This window comes from Perca fluviatilis, chromosome 15 (assembly GCF_010015445.1).
Source record: "Perca fluviatilis chromosome 15, GENO_Pfluv_1.0, whole genome shotgun sequence".
In the NCBI taxonomy this organism is placed as follows: Eukaryota; Metazoa; Chordata; class Actinopteri; order Perciformes; family Percidae; genus Perca; species Perca fluviatilis.
In genome coordinates, this window is record NC_053126.1 from 27,391,478 (window position 1) to 27,407,749 (window position 16,272).

Below are 16,272 nucleotides of genomic sequence, written 5' to 3' on the forward strand. Positions count from 1 at the left end.
ATTTTATTTAACAAACGTACGAGGAAAATATGTAAATACTACTTAATACTTTGCAGGGTAATATAACCATTTATCATTCGTTTGGTTTGGTTGTCTACCTCAGATGCTGTACAGTCAGACAGACAATACAACTTTTTCGGGTTAAACACAACCCAGTCTCACGTCAGTTCGTGATGGCATTACGAAATTAAATCTATTAGAACGCTGATACCCTCACGTTATTTTGAAGATTTACGTGTTGGGGTCACGCTTTTATACTAATGTGTTTCAATGAGAAGCATCTTACGTAATCACAGCACGAAACTTTCTGCCAGTCGGGTTGCAGAGAAGCTGGATACAGCTTTGATATTATTGGTATTTTTAGCCCAATAACCGCTGTTTTAATCAACGCTTTATTCACCAGATTATCACGGTTTATATGTATTTCTTTTAATGTTATTATTTCGGTCTATTCCGCCAGGGAAGCTGGATTGCTTTGTTGTTTATTGATATTTTAAAACTATAACGCTACATCTTTCAACATGTATTTAGCTGTTATCATGGTATGCATTTCTTTATTTTAATAATATTATTTCGGTCTTATTACCGGTGAAATATTACAGTAAATAAGACAGAACAGTAGGTTACGATATGAGCGCAAGCTACCACATCGTAGAGGTCACCTTGTTAAAGTCCCCTGCTACAATATGTTTCCTCCAGGGAGCCGGTTGCACCAACAGGGCTTTACTAAGCCTGGTCCTAACTGCTAAGTAGGTCTTAGTTAAGACCAGTCTTAAGAGTTGACCTAACGTCTGTTGCACCAACCAAACTTAAGCCTAGGCTTTAACTACGCTTCTGGTCTTAGCGCTGCGGCCTCAGTGTTGTTGACCAGCAGCGACGCGTTGCTAGGTTACGCTTGTAACGTTGTTAGGTTACGCTGTAAACTATCTTCCGCTGTTTTGTTAACTTGTAACGTTATCGTATCAATGGAGGGCAAGCAAAAAGAAAAGAAAATTTCACCGACATTGAGATACGAAAGTTAATAGAGCTGTACAGTCAGCACAGACACACACTGACTGCCAAGCAATCAAATACAATAACAAAACAAGAAAAACAAACAACATGGAGACAGATAACAGAGGCCATTAACGCATTGCTCTGACTCGCTGCCTTCGGACAGAAAGCGCATGTAAGAAAGAAGTGGAAAGACCTCCTGAGCAAAGCAAAAAAGATTTGTCTGCAAAAAACACCACCTCCGCACCGGGGGGTCCTTCCCAAAATCTTCCTGTGTACAGTACCATCATTGTGGATATCTTTGGAGAGGGGTCTCCCCGGCTTTTATTGGTTTGGTCGGTGCGGAAAGTGGCGGGTACCGACATGGAAGAAACTGCGTCTCTCCAGAGATGGATGTCGATCACCAAGCGAGAGTGTGATTTGTGAAGGTGTGTATATATTAGAGTAGCCTAGAATAACAGTTTTAGTAGTTGTCTTATAACAATAGGCATATGACATATTATCTGTATTTTTAGACTCGATGGAGGACCCAGTCACTCCACAAAGTTCTCACGAACACAGTAGCGGCACCCCGGTGAAAACGGATGAGGAGGCTGGATAATCTTCAGCAGACACTTCTTGAGAAAGAAATTGTTAGAGTGGAGACTGAAACACAAAAAATTACAGACCGAGCAGGAAAAGTTGGAACTTGGAAAACAAAAGATATTGTTAGAAATACAGTTGCTCCAACAACAGATAAACAGGTCATCTTCGCCTATTTCTGAAGAGGATGGGCGGTCTTTTGTAATTCTGTAAATAAGCCTAATGGCAACTGTACTGTGTACCAATGAATCAATAACAAATAAAAAAAGTTTATTATAGACCAACGGACTTTCTTTGTGGCTTATTATGGTTTACAACCTGCAGATAATTGGCAGAATTATTTTGTAACATTTATAAAGCATTAATAATGCGTGTACGGACTAGTCGTCCAACCGACATCGTCATGCCCTGCATGGTCCACAGGGTCGACACCTTCCTCCGGCACCGGCTGATGGTGTTGCCTGGGAAGAGGGATCCCTCTTGGTGACACAGATGTTGTGGAGGACAGTGCACGCTGCTATTACGGTGCAGACTCGCTCAGGGTGCATCCGCATCTCTCCATGAAGACAATGAAACCTAGAAAAAAGGTCAATGATTACTGTAAAACCTAAATGTGTCACTTTTTACTATTGATAAATGAGCAAAAATGTCGCCCTCAATACTAACATTTACATTTTTGGGATTATTTTGACGATCGCCATATTCGTAGTCCTTTCGGTTTTGAATTATATTGCTATATTTGCTTCTTATTTATTAAATACAGGCAATTGGTTTATGAAAATTTTATTAAAATTATGATACAATTTATCCAAAACGAAATTCACTTTAATTCACTGTTCACTTTTCATAATCTAATATATTTTAACAAATATGAAGCAACTGCTAGCCGCCATGTATATAGTTTTCAGTGATCTAGTGACAGCACTACATCAGCACCTTTGATAGGGGAACAGACACTGCGGAAAGGATTTTACCTGCGCTGAGGACTCGATGCACCGCTTCAACGAAAGTGACCTAGTGGTGGTGTGGATGGTGTTACACCGTCGTTCTTGCTCAGTCCTCGGAGCAAATTATAGGCGCCATCAGCCAGTGTTTCAGTGGGTATCCACCGTCACGAAGCAGCCCGCTTACTCTTCCAGCCTCAACAATTCTGGTATAACGCAACTCTCCGAGGATGCGTAGCCATGGGAATCCAGGCCATCTCGCCACCAAATTAAAGATTTTATAATTGGCGCCACAAGCAATCTGCACATTGATTGAATGGTATCCCTTGGTTGACATACAGATACGCAATAACAGATGGTGCCGTGGATCGATGTGAGTCCCATCGATGCGGCCCACAATACCAGGAATGCCAGAGGCCGGGGGGAATCGGTGTTTCATCACCGTAAATTCGGCCTCAGTGGGGAGGTGAGCAGATCGCGGAAGGCGACGGCTCAGTGCCAGTGACACTCATGCGATTGCCCGCATGGCGATTAGTTGTGGACATTAATCATATCTCCAACAGTGTTTTGAAACGCACCATTTTGCATAAAAACGTAGCGCTATTAACAGCTGTAACGCTGGTGTCAATGCTCGCTGTTGGTTCGATACATACTGTAAGTCGGTGTACAGCTCTTCAACAAGTTCATATATATCCCTCCGACAGAATCAAAACCTCTCTATCAGCTCCTCATCATTGTATATGTCCAATGGATTGCTTCTGTCCCTAATAACTCTCTCCCGGTCTAAAAGCCCGCTCATTGTAAAATCTGTGTATAAGGCGCCATGTCTATAGGCTACTGTCTTTAGTTATGTGGTTACAAAGTGGTTACTATAGAAACATTATCTATCGGATAACGGCTATTAACGGCCTAGATTTTGAATTTACGCCTGCTACTGACTAGGTGTAAGATTCACCCGGTCTTAGCGAGAAGAGGACTTAAGCCTGGACGGTGCAACTGTCGTTAACTTTAGGTCGGACTTAGAATGCTGAGTTAAAGACCTACTTACCTTAAGACCAGCGTAAGCCCTGTTGGTACAACCGGCTCCAGGTGATCGCGGGCAGTTTGTTCAATATGGTTAGCGGTGAGCCAAATTTGTAGCTAACGCTTTGCATCGGGGCTGTGTAGACGGGGTGTGCTGTTTTCGTGGTAAATAAAATGGCCTGTATATTACCAACAGGGCTTCCAGGTCAGGGTGAGCAGTGCTGGGCAACCACCCTCGCGGTCAGTACTCCATTCATTCTGCACAAAAATGCAGTCTTCCTCCCTCTGGTCTTGCCGGAGTTCTTGTCTCGATCCTGCCGGTAGCTAGCTCAGCATTGCTAGCAATCCAACAACAATCCACGAATCGGTCTGGCTAGGTCCTCCGGGACATTATGAGCCGCCTGGAGAGCTCCTGTAACGGCTGTGTTGTATCGTAGTCCTATTGATTAGGTCAGTGTGGCTGTACTTGTATAAAAATACACCGGCAGAGAGCAGCTGGCAGCCACTGCACAATCGTGTGCCGCCATCTTTGTTGACATTAGTGAATGTGTAGCGCTCCAATGCGTGTTTTTGAAGTGTTATTTTGCAAGTAATTTAAATACTTCGATCATGTCAATTTGCACATCGTTAACACAACAACGACAATATTATCGTGAGACGATATATATAGCCCCACCCTACTATAGGTATAATGTCCCTCTGTCTATTCCCCCATCAATTCACAAGCACAAGAGAAAGTATTTGCACCCCCTTTACATTTAATACCCCTGGAACTCACTGGAAGTTGATTGAAGATGGCATAGTTGGTAGTGTTGTTATAACCAGTCAACTGAACCTTCTGTTTGGCGCTCATGTTCTCGCCTATGTTTGAGTACTCTGGGTGATCCAGCTTCTCCCATTCTAGAAATATAATCGCTATTTTGAAAAATAAAATAACTGGAAAATAACATCAGCGTGATGGACTTTTCATTTTTATTTAGCACTGTAGAAACTGTTAGGTTGTAAAACCCAATACATACCGCACTTTTGAATCTACTAACTTTAGCCAGCTCTTATTTTCACAAACGAAAGTGTAATAGGTAAAGGAGAAGCCTGAAAGGCTTATTCAACGCCCCTCCCATCATTACAACGCAGGAAGAAAAAGAAAATCCAACTAAAAATGTGATTATTTCTCTGCAAAAAATTAAAACAAGCAATAACTAAAACAAAAAACAAAAACAGGTAAACATGCTGTACACTATGTGAAGATATATCAGGGAATTCTACACAGTTTAAGAAAGAAAGAAAACAAGGCAATAAAAAGACAAAAAGGCAAAACAAAAGTATAAGATTCCTCTATCCCATCTCATAAAATAATGGACGCTGGTCAATGCCTTTGTCGTTGTTATTACGCCAAAAGTCTCCTTCTTTAGGGTCATATCTAAAATGCACTTCTATTGGCTTATTATCGCCTGTTCATTCAGGTTAAGGACAAGATCGGGTGGGCTTTATAAAGGTGGTTTCCGTGACATGTGGACAGGAACGGGACAGTTGGGTTTGGTGTTAAAGAACAGGGCAGTTGGGTTTAGGAAAAGAAGAACAGGGCAGTTGGGTTTTAGGTTAAGAAGAACGGGACAGTTGGGTTAGGAAAAGAAGAACGGGACAGTTGGGTTTAGGGAAAGAAGAACGGGACAGTTGGGTTAGGAAAAGAAGAACGGGACAGTTGGGTTTAGGTAAAGAAGAACGGGACAGTTGGGTTTCGGAAAATCAGAACGGGACAGTTGGGTTTAGGTAAAGAAGAACGGGACAGTTGGATTTAGGTAAAGAAGAATGGGACAGTTGGGTTTAGGTAAAGAAGAACGGGACAGTTGGATTTAGGTAAAGAAGAACGGGACAGTTGGGTTTAGGAAAAGAAGAACAGGGACAGTTGGGTTTAGGAAAAGAACAGGACAGTTAGGTTTAGGTAAAGAAGAACGGGACAGTTGGGTTTAGGAAAAGAAGAACAGGGACAGTTGGGTTTAGGAAAAGAACAGGACAGTTAGGTTTAGGAAAAGAAGAACGGGACAGTTCGATTTAGGAAAAGAAGAACGGGACAGTTGGGTTTCGGAAAAGCAGAACGGGACAGTTGGATTTAGGTAAAGAAGAATGGGACAGTTGGGTTAAGGAAAAGAACGGGACAGTTGGTTTTAGGAAAAGAACAGGACGGTTAGGTTTAGGTAAAGAAGAACGGGACAGTTGGGTTTAGGTAAAGAAGAACGGGACAGTTGGGTTTAGGTAAAGAAGAACGGGACAGTTAGGTTTAGGTAAAGAAGAACGGGACAGTTAGGTTTAGGTAAAGAAGAACGGGACAGTTAGGTTTAGGTAAAGAAGAACAGGACAGCTGGGTTTAGGAAAATAACGAGACAAGAATGTGACAGTCGGGTTTAGGAAAAGAACGGGACAAGAATGTGACAGTTGGGTTTAGGAAAAGCAGAACGGGACAGTTGGGTTTAGGAAAAGAACGGGACAAGAATGTGACAGTTGGGTTTAGGAAAAGCAGAACGGGACAGTTGGGTTTAGGAAACTTAACACGCGGGACACGAAGCCTGGTCTCCTGCGTTGTTTGACCCATCCACCAGCAAATTCTGAAGTGCCTTAAACCTGCATTCTATCTGAGTTCCAGCAGGGGGCGACACGTGCGGTTGCAAAAAGGAGGTCGGTTTCTGTAAAGTCTACGAGAAAGTGACCCACTTCTCACTTGATTTATTACCTCAGTAAACATTTTCATAATGAGTTTATGGTCTCAATCGCTAGTTTGAAGTCTTATGCAATACAGAATGATGTTCATTTTTTGAATTATGGTCTCGTTGATTTTAAAATCGGCGATAAAGCAGGGGGTGTTTTAGGGCGTGGCTATGATGTGATTGCCAGTGAAAATGTGTAACATAACGTGGCTCCTCCCTGACTCCTCCCTCTCGTCTAAAATCGTCACATCCCCAACCAGGAAGGCTACGCGCCACGCAACGGCAAACTCCACGACTCACAGCAGATCTCCACAAACCGAAGGTTTCAAGTTTAAACTGTGACTACGTTTACATGCAGCCAATAACCCGTTAAAACCGGAATATTAGCAATAACCCGGTCGCGCGACGCGACATGTAAACACCGGCAAAAACCGAATATGCTCATATTCGGGTTTTAAAACCGAATATGCTACCTGGGTTACCCTTTTCTAACCCCAAATTTTGGTCATGTAACGCCAGCGTATCGGCATATCCCCATCAAAAGGAACATTGATTTGTGTTCTGCGCATGTTCTATTCGCAAGGAATCTTGGTCTTTTGAGTAGAGGAACTTCTTGTATGTGCCAGAAAACATAGTTATAATAATAATTATATACTATAATAATATAGTTATATATATATATATGTCAATGCAGAAAACCTGCGTGCAGTATACCGGAAGTAAACAAGAAGTAGAGGTAAACATGGCGAGGCACGCGGCACCGCCCGCGTTTGGGCGAGGAGGAAACCAATTTCTTTATTAGTGTGGTGTAAACCATGAATATAATGTCTTTTGTTGACGGCAGAAAGTACCGAGATAGTGAGATTTATAAGAAGGTGACTGAAAAGTTATTGCGTCTTAAGGTTGTCCGTAGGCTACGTCCAGACGCTAACCGTGCGTCGCCGTTTACGTCGGGATATTGCCATTTGATTACAAATTCCATGTATACAGGAGTAACTCTCTCTGCTCACGCATGTAAACGGGTTATTCCGAATGTTTCACAAACCCGATTAGTGACCTTAACCCGACCATAACCCGAAAATTGACAGCTTGTAAACGTAGTCTGTGTGAATGTGACAGGTCGTCATTGCCAATGAGAAATTGTTCTCAATCGACCTACCTGGATAAATAAAGGTTAAAAAAATAAATAAAAAAATGGAAAGAGTGAACGAAACCGAGGCAGACCTCCCATCACCCTCCCAGTCATGTAGCACACACAGCACATCGGTGAGCTTCCTGTTGTCCACTGGAGGGCAGCACAGCTTCACTGTTTCTTCAGTCTATACTGTGGAACTAACCCACAGAATGGAGATGCTTTACACATAGAAAGGAATTTTCCCTTTGCGGGATTAATAAAGTATATTTTCTTCTTCTTTATTTGCAATACTCATAAATAGTATCTATGTAGATATTTTATTTAACAAACGTACGAGGAAAATATGTAAATACTACTTAATACTTGCAGGGTAATATAACCATTTATCATTCGTTTGGTTTGGTTGTCTACCTCAGATGCTGTACAGTCAGACAGACAATACAACTTTTTTTCGGGTTAAACACAACCCAGTCTCACGTCAGTTCGTGATGGCATTACGAAATTAAATCTATTAGAACGCGATACCCTCACGTTATTTTGAAGATTTACGTGTTGGGGTCACGTTTTTTATACTAATGTGTTTCAATGAGAAGCATCTTACGTAATCACAGCACGAAACTTTCTGCCAGTCGGGCTGCAGCAGAGAAGCTGGATACAGCTTTGATATTATTGGTATTTTTAGCCCAATAACCGCTGTTTTAATCAACGTTTATTCACCAGATTATCACGGTTTATATGTATTTCTTTTAATGTTATTATTTCGGTCTATTTCGGCCAGGGAAGCTGGATTGCTTTGTTGTTTATTGATATTTTTAAAACTATAACGCTACATCTTTCAACATGTATTTAGCTGTTATCATGGTATGCATTTCTTTATTTTAATAATATTATTTCGGTCTTATTACCGGTGAAATATTACAGTAAATAAGACAGAACAGTAGGTTACGATATGAGCGAGCTGGGCGCTCATATCGTAAAGGTCACCTTGTTAAAGTCCCCTGCTACAATATGTTTCCCCTCCAGGAGCCGGTTGCACCAACAGGGCTTTACTAAGCCTGGTCCTAACTGCTAAGTAGGTCTTAGTTAAGACCAGTCTTAAGAGTTGACCTAACGTCTGTTGCACCAACCAAACTTAAGCCTAGGCTTAACTACGCCTGGTCTTAGCGTTGCGCGTCCATGTGTTGTTGACCAGCAGCGTGCGTTGCTAGGTTACGCTGTAACGTTGCTAGGTTACGCTGTAAACTATCTTCCGCTGTTTTGTTAACTTGTAACGTTAGCCGTATCAATGGAGGAGCAAAGAAAAAGAAAAGAAAATTTCACCGACATTGAGATACGAAAGTTAATAGAGCTGTACAGTCAGCACAGACACACACTGACTGCCAAGCAATCAAATACAATAACAAACAAGAAAAAACAAACAACATGGAGACAGATAACAGAGGCCATTAACGATTGCTCTGACTCCGGCTGCCTTCGGACAGAAAGCGATGTAAGAAAGAAGTGGAAAGACCTCCTGAGCAAAGCAAAAAAAGATTTGTCTGCAAAAAAACACCACCCGACCGGCGGGGGTCCTTCCCCAAAATCTTCCGTGTACAGTACCATCATTGTGGATATCTTTGGAGAGGATTCCCCGGCTTTTATTGGTTTGGTCGGTGCGGAAAGTGGCGGTACCGACATGGAAGAAACTGCTGTCTCTCCAGAGATGGATGTCGATCACTCAAGCGAGAGTGTGATTTGTGAAGGTGTGTATATATATTAGAGTAGCCTAGAATAACAGTTTTAGTAGTTGTCTTATAACAATAGGCATATGACATATTATCTGTATTTTTAGACTCGATGGAGGACCCAGTCACTCCACAAAGTTCTCACGAACACAGCAGCGGTGCACCGCCGGTGAAACGGATGAGGAGGCTGGATAATCTTCAGCAGACACTTCTTGAGAAAGAAATTGTTAGAGTGGAGACTGAAACAAAAAAATTACAGACCGAGCAGGAAAAGTTGGAACTTGAAAAACAAAAGATATTGTTAGAAATACAGTTGCTCCAACAACAGATAAACAGGTCATCTTCGCCTATTTCTGAAGAGGATGGGCGGTCTTTTGTAATTCTGTAAATAAGCCTAATGGCAAATTGTGTACAATGAATCAATGACAAATAAAAAAAAAAAAGTTTATTATAGACCAACTGGACTTTCTTTGTGGCTTATTATGGTTTACAACCTGCAGATAATTGGCAGAATTATTTGTAACATTTATAAAGCATTAATAATGCGTGTACGGACTAGTCGTCCACCGACATCGTCATGCCCTGCATGGTCCACAGGGTCGACACCTTCCTCCGGCACCGGCTGATGGTGTTGCCTGGGAAGAGGGATCCTCTTGGTGACACAGATGTTGTGGAGGACAGTGCACGCTGCTATTACGGTGCAGACTCGCTCAGGGTGCATCCGCATCTCTCCATGAAGACAATGAAACCTAGAAAAAATAGTCAATGATTACTGTAAAACCTAAATGTGTCACTTTTTTACTATTGATAAATGAGCAAAACTTGGTCACTAAATATTTAACATTACATTTTTTGGGATTATTTTGACGATCGCCATATTCGTAGTCTTTTCGTTTTGAATTATATTGCTATATTTGCTTCTTATTTATTAAATACAGGCAATTGGTTTATGAAAAATTTATTAAAATTATGATACAATTTATCCAAAACGAAATTCACTTTAATTCACTGTTCACTTTTCATAATCTAATATATTTTAACAAATATGAAGCAACTGCTAGCCGCCCATGTATATAGTTTTCAGTGATCTAGTGACAGCACTACATCAGCACCTTGGATAGGGGAACAGACACTGCGGAAAGGATTTTACCTGCGCTTGAGGACTCCGATGCACCGCTCAACGAGTGACCTAGTGGTGGTGTGGATGGTGTTATACCGTCGTTCTTGCTCAGTCCTCGGAGCAATTATAGGCGTCATCAGCCAGTGTTTCAGTGGGTATCCACTGTCGCCGAGAAGCAGCCCGTTTACTCTTCCAGCCTCAAAATCCTGGTATAACGCACTCTCCCGGAGGATGCGTGCGTCATGGGTAGATCCAGGCCATCTCGCCACCAAATTAAAGATTTTATAATTGGCGTCACAAGCAATCTGCACATTGATTGAATGGTATCCCTTGCGGTTGACATACAGATACTCATGATCAGATGGTGCCTGGATCCGGACGTGAGTCCCATCGATGCAGCCCACAATACCAGGAATGCCAGAGGCCCGGCGGAATCGGTGTTTCATCACCGCAGACTCGGCCTCAGTGGGGAGGTGAGCAGATCGCGGAAGGCGACGGCTCAGTGCCAGTGACACTCTGCGGATTGCCCGGCATGCGGTGGATTTGTGGACATTAATCATATCTCCAACAGTGTTTTGAAACGCACCATTTGCATAAAAACGTAGCGCTATTAACAGCTGTAACGCTGGTGTCAATGCTGCGTTGTGGTTCGATACATACTGTAAGTCGGGTGACAGCTCTTCAACAAGTTCATATATATCCCTCCCCGACAGAATCCGAAACCTCTCTATCAGCTCCTCATCATTGTATATGTCCAATGGATTGCTTCTGTCCCTAATAACTCTCTCCCGTCTAAAAGCCCGCTCATTGTAAAATCTGTGTATAAGCGCCATGTCTATAGGCTACTGTCTTTAGTTATGTGGTTACAAAGTGGTTACTATAGAAACATTATCTATCGGATAACGGCTATTAACGGCCTAGATTTTGAATTTACGCCTGCTACTGACTAGGTGTAAGATTTACGCCCGGTCTTAGCGAGAAGAGGACTTAAGCCTGGACGGTGCAACTGTCGTAACTTTTAGGTCGGACTTAGAATGCTGAGTTAAGACCTACTTACCTTAAGACCAGGCGTAAGCCCTGTTGGTGCAACCGGCTCCAGGTGATCGCGCTGCAGTTTGTTCAATATGGTTAGCGGTGAGCCAAATTTGTGCTAACGTTTGCATCGGGGGCTGTGTAGACGGCGGTGTGCTGTTTTCGTGGTAAATAAAATGGCCTGTATATTACCAACAGGGCTTCCAGGTCAGGTGAGCAGTGCTGGGCAACGACCCTGCGGTCAGTACTCCATTCATTCTGCACAAAAAATGCAGTCTTCCTCCTCTGGTCTTGCCGGAGTTCTTGTCTCGATCCTGCCGGTAGCTAGCTCAGCGTGCTAGATGCCAACAACAATCCACGGAGCGTCCGGTCTGGCTAGGTCCTCCGGGACATTATGAGCCGCCTGGAAGGCTCCTGTAACGGCTGTGTTGTATCGTAGTCCTATTGATTAGGTCAGTGTGGCTGTACTTGTATAAAAATACACCGACAGGAGAGCTAGCAGCCACTGCACAATCGTGTGCCGCCATCTTTGTTGACATTAGTGAATGTGTAGCGCGTTCCAATGCGTGTTTTGAAGTGTTATTTTCTAAGTAATTTAAATACTCGATAATGTCAATTTGCACATCGTTAACACAACAACGACAATATTATCGTAGACGATATATATCGCCCACCCCTACTATAGGTATAATGTCCCTCTGTCTATTCCCCATCAATTCACAAGCACAAGAGAAAGTATTTTGTACTTACATTTAATACCCCTGGAACTCACTGGAAGTTGATTGAAGATGGCATAGTTGGTAGTGTTGTTATAACCAGTCAACTGAACCAACGATCTTTTCACAAAACTGACAAAACCTTGTCAAACTGTCAAAATCCATCATTACGTGCATGAGCTACTTTCTGACATTCTAACTTAAAGTGGCTGAATATTAAAATACATGATAGAAGCATTTTGTTAAACCACTTACAAGTGTTATGTTGACAACACTATTGAAACAATTACTTTTTATTACAACTGTACATGAATAAAGAGGCCATTTGGCCCTGGACTAATAGGGTATTCTATTTGTCCATTCTATTGGCTAAATTCTATTTTGAAGACTTGTGCCGGCTGCATAAGTCTAATTTAAGGCTCTCACATATAAATAGTATGGGTATATTGTACATTTTCTGAATCATCAGAGTGCCTTGAGTATTGAAGTTGTTGAGTTTTGTGTCCCTGGTGTTCCGTCATGCCCCAGGGATAAAAGAAAGCACACGGTTTAGGCGGAAATTGGGAGAAAATGTGTGTTATTTCTGGTTTAAAGAAGTCATGTGACCTCTGTGATTGACAGACAGATTCAGTACTGGGCTTAAATGAAAGCCTAAAAGCTCCCCTTTCCAACAATACCAAGCACCATATTATAGAATATTGACAATATCCCTACCATGAGCCTAAACCAGATATACACCAGATTTCAAAAACGGAATTTATCTTAGGGGGTAAGTAACTTCATGAGCTGAAAAAAAGTGATTCGCTACCACCACTGCACTGCTATCGTGATTTTTCTAGTACTAGGGGTGTATACCTTGCCAAAAATCACTATGATCCTTTGTCCCCCCAGATGATACCGATGGCCCAAATTTGGGGCCCTGGCTCATGGACTAACAAGCAATGTTATAAATTGTAAATGTTTTCAGCATTCTGCATCAAGTGGTGGTTTTAGCTTTCTTGTACACCTGTCTTAAAATGTAAGGGATACTGGAGCTTGGTTGGGGTGGTGGGACTGCTCGCGGTGGGCCCCGGAAAATTTCCCTTATTTTCAAATCCAAAACTTGACAGGTATGAACCAGCCCCATAATCACAGCCCAATGGAGCGGTTTCAGACTCACATTCTGACTAGAATCTGAGTATGACCATGGCTTTGTCTCAAACCGCACACTTCTGTGCACTGACCACTTACTGCCGTAGTGCCCACTTTGGATGGTTAGTGTTGTCCGAAACGGAACACTTATATTAAAACACTTACCGGAAATGACGAGCGGTCGGCTCGCCCCGCTGCCTCTGAAAATCTGACGAAAATCTCTTAAACTGACCTTTGTTGATCTGAAATGAAGACCGATTCAGCAACTGCACGGTCTATTTTAAGGACACAACGTTTTCAGAAACACGTTTCGGTTAACTATTTTTGACCGTTTTTAGGGGGTCATCTGGGTACTTTTAGTGCACTGACTTTTCGCGTTATCTACACTATATACTTAAAACTAAGTGCTTGTGTGCAAGTGTGCAAGTAGGCGGTTTGAGACACAGCCCATGTCAGGCTACCCATAGATATAGAACAATAGATATGACATGACGTCATAACTAATGGCATAGCTGTCCGCCATCTTACTAGGGTACTGTTTACAATTGTCACCTATGGCAGCAAGTATGGTTGTCAGCTGTGCAGCACCTAACTGCTTTACCAGAAGGACCGAAGAGACCCAGGAGGCTGGCATCACTTTCCACATGTCAGTAGGAGTAGATAGAGTATTTTTTCTCTTCTTTTTTTAACTATAAATACAGAAAAGCTGGTGAACTAGCTAGCTAGCTAGTTACGTTACCTAGCAACCGTTAACTAACCAGCTGAGATGTCAGTTGATTGCTAGCTAGCTCTTAACAGCATGTATGAACAGCAAACATTGTTTTAGTTGATTGATTTTAGAGTTTACGTAACTGTTGTAACGTTAACGTTACAACAGTTTTTTCTAACACGTCGTTAATATTACCCCTAAATTCACTGCTGCGGCTGATTTCACTCAATCTGTGTCAAGTTTTCAGTTAAATTAAAGTTAACAACAAGTACTCTTCTTTACTCCTAAATCTCATTTTATAATATCTCAAGACAAATCAAGCAAACTAACGGTACGTTAAAATGTAACGTTACACACAGAATAAAGTTACGTTACACAAATCAACAGTAGCTACATTCAGCAATACGGAGCCCTAACCAACCAGCCGCACTTAACGTTACATTTTCACCAGCTAACGTTAGCTCCACCGAACATTAGCCATGTGGAATCCTGCTGTCAGTCATCATATATTAACATCTATTCAGTAAAGCAAATTAAAACTTAATAATCCATGTCTTGATGAGGTAAAGTAACTTCAATCCAGAAAGGATTCCTACTTCAGCAGGAAAGTCTCCGCATTACTATCGTAAATGTAATTTCCATAACGTTAGCACAATGAAAATTAAAGACAAGTCCATCAGCAGTTCTGGTGAAGTCATTATAGCCTTTATCAACAAAAACTCAGTGAAGCTAGCGAGGCTCTCCAACTTCTCCGCCCATCGTCTAAACAAACTCCATGCCGGCAGGTTGACAGTAAGAAAACAAACGCTAAACAGGAAGTAGCGGGGTTGATGGGAAATGTGGTCTTGTATGTATTAATGTATTAATAAATTACAGTTGGATGTTTCTCTCATGTGTCTTATCGTAACTACCGCTCTATAGACCATAATGCTGAATAAAATAAAAAAATATTGTTTAATGTATATTAGCCATTCAGAATACCAAAGACAGTTTTTACATATTAAGTTCAGGCAAAATTTAAAAAATAAAATTATTACCTGCAATATAAATGCTTATTGAGATTATCTTTATAATTGAACAAATTACTTGTTCTCTTGGAGCTATATCAATCAAAAGTCCCCCCAAATGTCAATTTTTTGTTTCTTTCTAGAAAGACACAGTTGTCTTACAGTCATTACTTTGAATTAAAACCACTATTGATGTATTGGTAGAAAAATATAAGGATTATAAAGACAACATGAGCCTCTTTCCCCATTGATTCCAATTGAAGCAATTCTAAAACTTAACCCTGGTAAGATGGCCGCCAAGTGGTTCCATCCTGGAATGGCAAGTGTCGGTACACGATCCGTGCTGCCTGCACGATCCGTTCTGCGATAATACTGTTTTACCGAGAATACGACACTGCACGATCTGTTCCACGCTAGCCTCTACCGGGAAGCTAACGTTAGTTTAGCTAATAACTAATTCGGCTAACCGCTAACTGACAGCTAGATTCAGTCTAAAATAACATTAAGTCAAACTTAATGGGAAAAGCAGGCTACAGCTTAATTAAGACTTTACAGTAATAACAATAAAGACAAGTAGTGAGTGACTGTATTTTAAATGAGCACAAGTAAAGTAGAACTGACGTAACAGCTGTTATATATGTTAACGTTTATTTTCAAGTTTTATTTTGAGGGTCTTTAAAGTTATTACATGCTGTCTCAGCTAGCGGTTAGCCGAATTAGCTGTTAGCTAAACTAACGTTAGCTTGCCTGTGGAGGCTAACAGCAGACCGCTACAATCAGCTAGCGGTTAGCCGTTAGCTAAACTAACGTTAGCTTGCCTGTGGAGGCTAACAGCAGTCCGCTACAATCAGCTAGCGGTTAGCTGTTAGCTAAACTAACGTTAGCCTGCCTGTGGAGGCTAACGGCAGACTGCTACAATCAGCTAGCGGTTAGCCAAATTAGCCGTTAGCTAAACTAACGTTAGCTTGCCTGTGGAGGCTGTCGACCGGAAGCATGGAACAGATCGTGCAGTGTCGTAAATCCTCGTACAACAGCGCATGCACGAACATTTTGCGCATGCGCAGAACGGATCGTGCAGGCAGCACGGATCGTGTACCGACAGCAAGTATGAATTACATGTCATATCTAATTGTTCTATATCTATGAGGCTACCACTTTTGAGCTCCTTGGAAAAGAGCTTGAGTTGCATAGCAACAGTAACCAAGGGGGGGGGGGCAAGGGGGACTTTAGAATATGTGTGTAAGTCATCAAAAGCAAAGGCAAATCAAAGGCCAATGATGTCACAGAATGTCATGATGTCATCAGCTACCTTTGATCTTGGTTAACTTCCCCAGGTACAGACTTTGAATCTGCCCATTTCACCGAGTCGAATGAAACCGAGTGTACGGAGTTGACAATTCTGTCTGATATCTGCTGCTTGTTATTGAAATAGGACCAATCTAAGTTTTAAGAGT

The 16,272-nt window shown here is 41.9% G+C and overlaps 2 protein-coding genes across 2 annotated transcripts; one reads left to right on the forward strand and one right to left on the reverse strand.

The window, feature by feature from the left end:
* The first annotated feature begins 8,657 nt into the window (after nucleotides 1-8,657).
* Nucleotides 8,658-9,491, forward strand: LOC120575279 (myb/SANT-like DNA-binding domain-containing protein 4). Its single transcript, XM_039825999.1, has 2 exons — nucleotides 8,658-9,121; nucleotides 9,211-9,491. Exons 1-2 carry the CDS (start codon nucleotides 8,665-8,667, stop codon nucleotides 9,489-9,491), a joined length of 738 nt encoding a protein of 245 aa, XP_039681933.1. The 5' UTR covers nucleotides 8,658-8,664.
* LOC120573934 (putative nuclease HARBI1) lies at nucleotides 9,388-10,915 on the reverse strand. Its single transcript, XM_039823849.1, has 2 exons — nucleotides 10,254-10,915; nucleotides 9,388-9,852 (listed from the first exon to the last, which is right to left on the reverse strand). The coding sequence occupies exons 1-2, from the start codon at nucleotides 10,781-10,783 to the stop codon at nucleotides 9,630-9,632; spliced, it is 753 nt and encodes a 250-aa protein (XP_039679783.1). The 5' UTR covers nucleotides 10,784-10,915; the 3' UTR covers nucleotides 9,388-9,629.
* Nucleotides 10,916-16,272: the final 5,357 nt, after the last annotated feature.

Bases quoted from the DNA above. Each gene is read 5' to 3' on its own strand.
- LOC120575279 (XM_039825999.1), top strand. From the start codon at position 8,665: ATGGAGGAGCAAAGAAAAAGAAAAGAAAATTTCACCGACATTGAGATA. The intron at 9,122-9,210 runs GTGTGTATATAT...CTGTATTTTTAG, and splicing joins CGAGAGTGTGATTTGTGAAG to ACTCGATGGAGGACCCAGTC.
- LOC120573934 (XM_039823849.1), bottom strand. From the start codon at position 10,783: ATGATTAATGTCCACAAATCCACCGCATGCCGGGCAATCCGCAGAGTG. The intron at 9,853-10,253 runs GTAAAATCCTTT...TATTTTTTCTAG, and splicing joins ATCGGAGTCCTCAAGCGCAG to GTTTCATTGTCTTCATGGAG.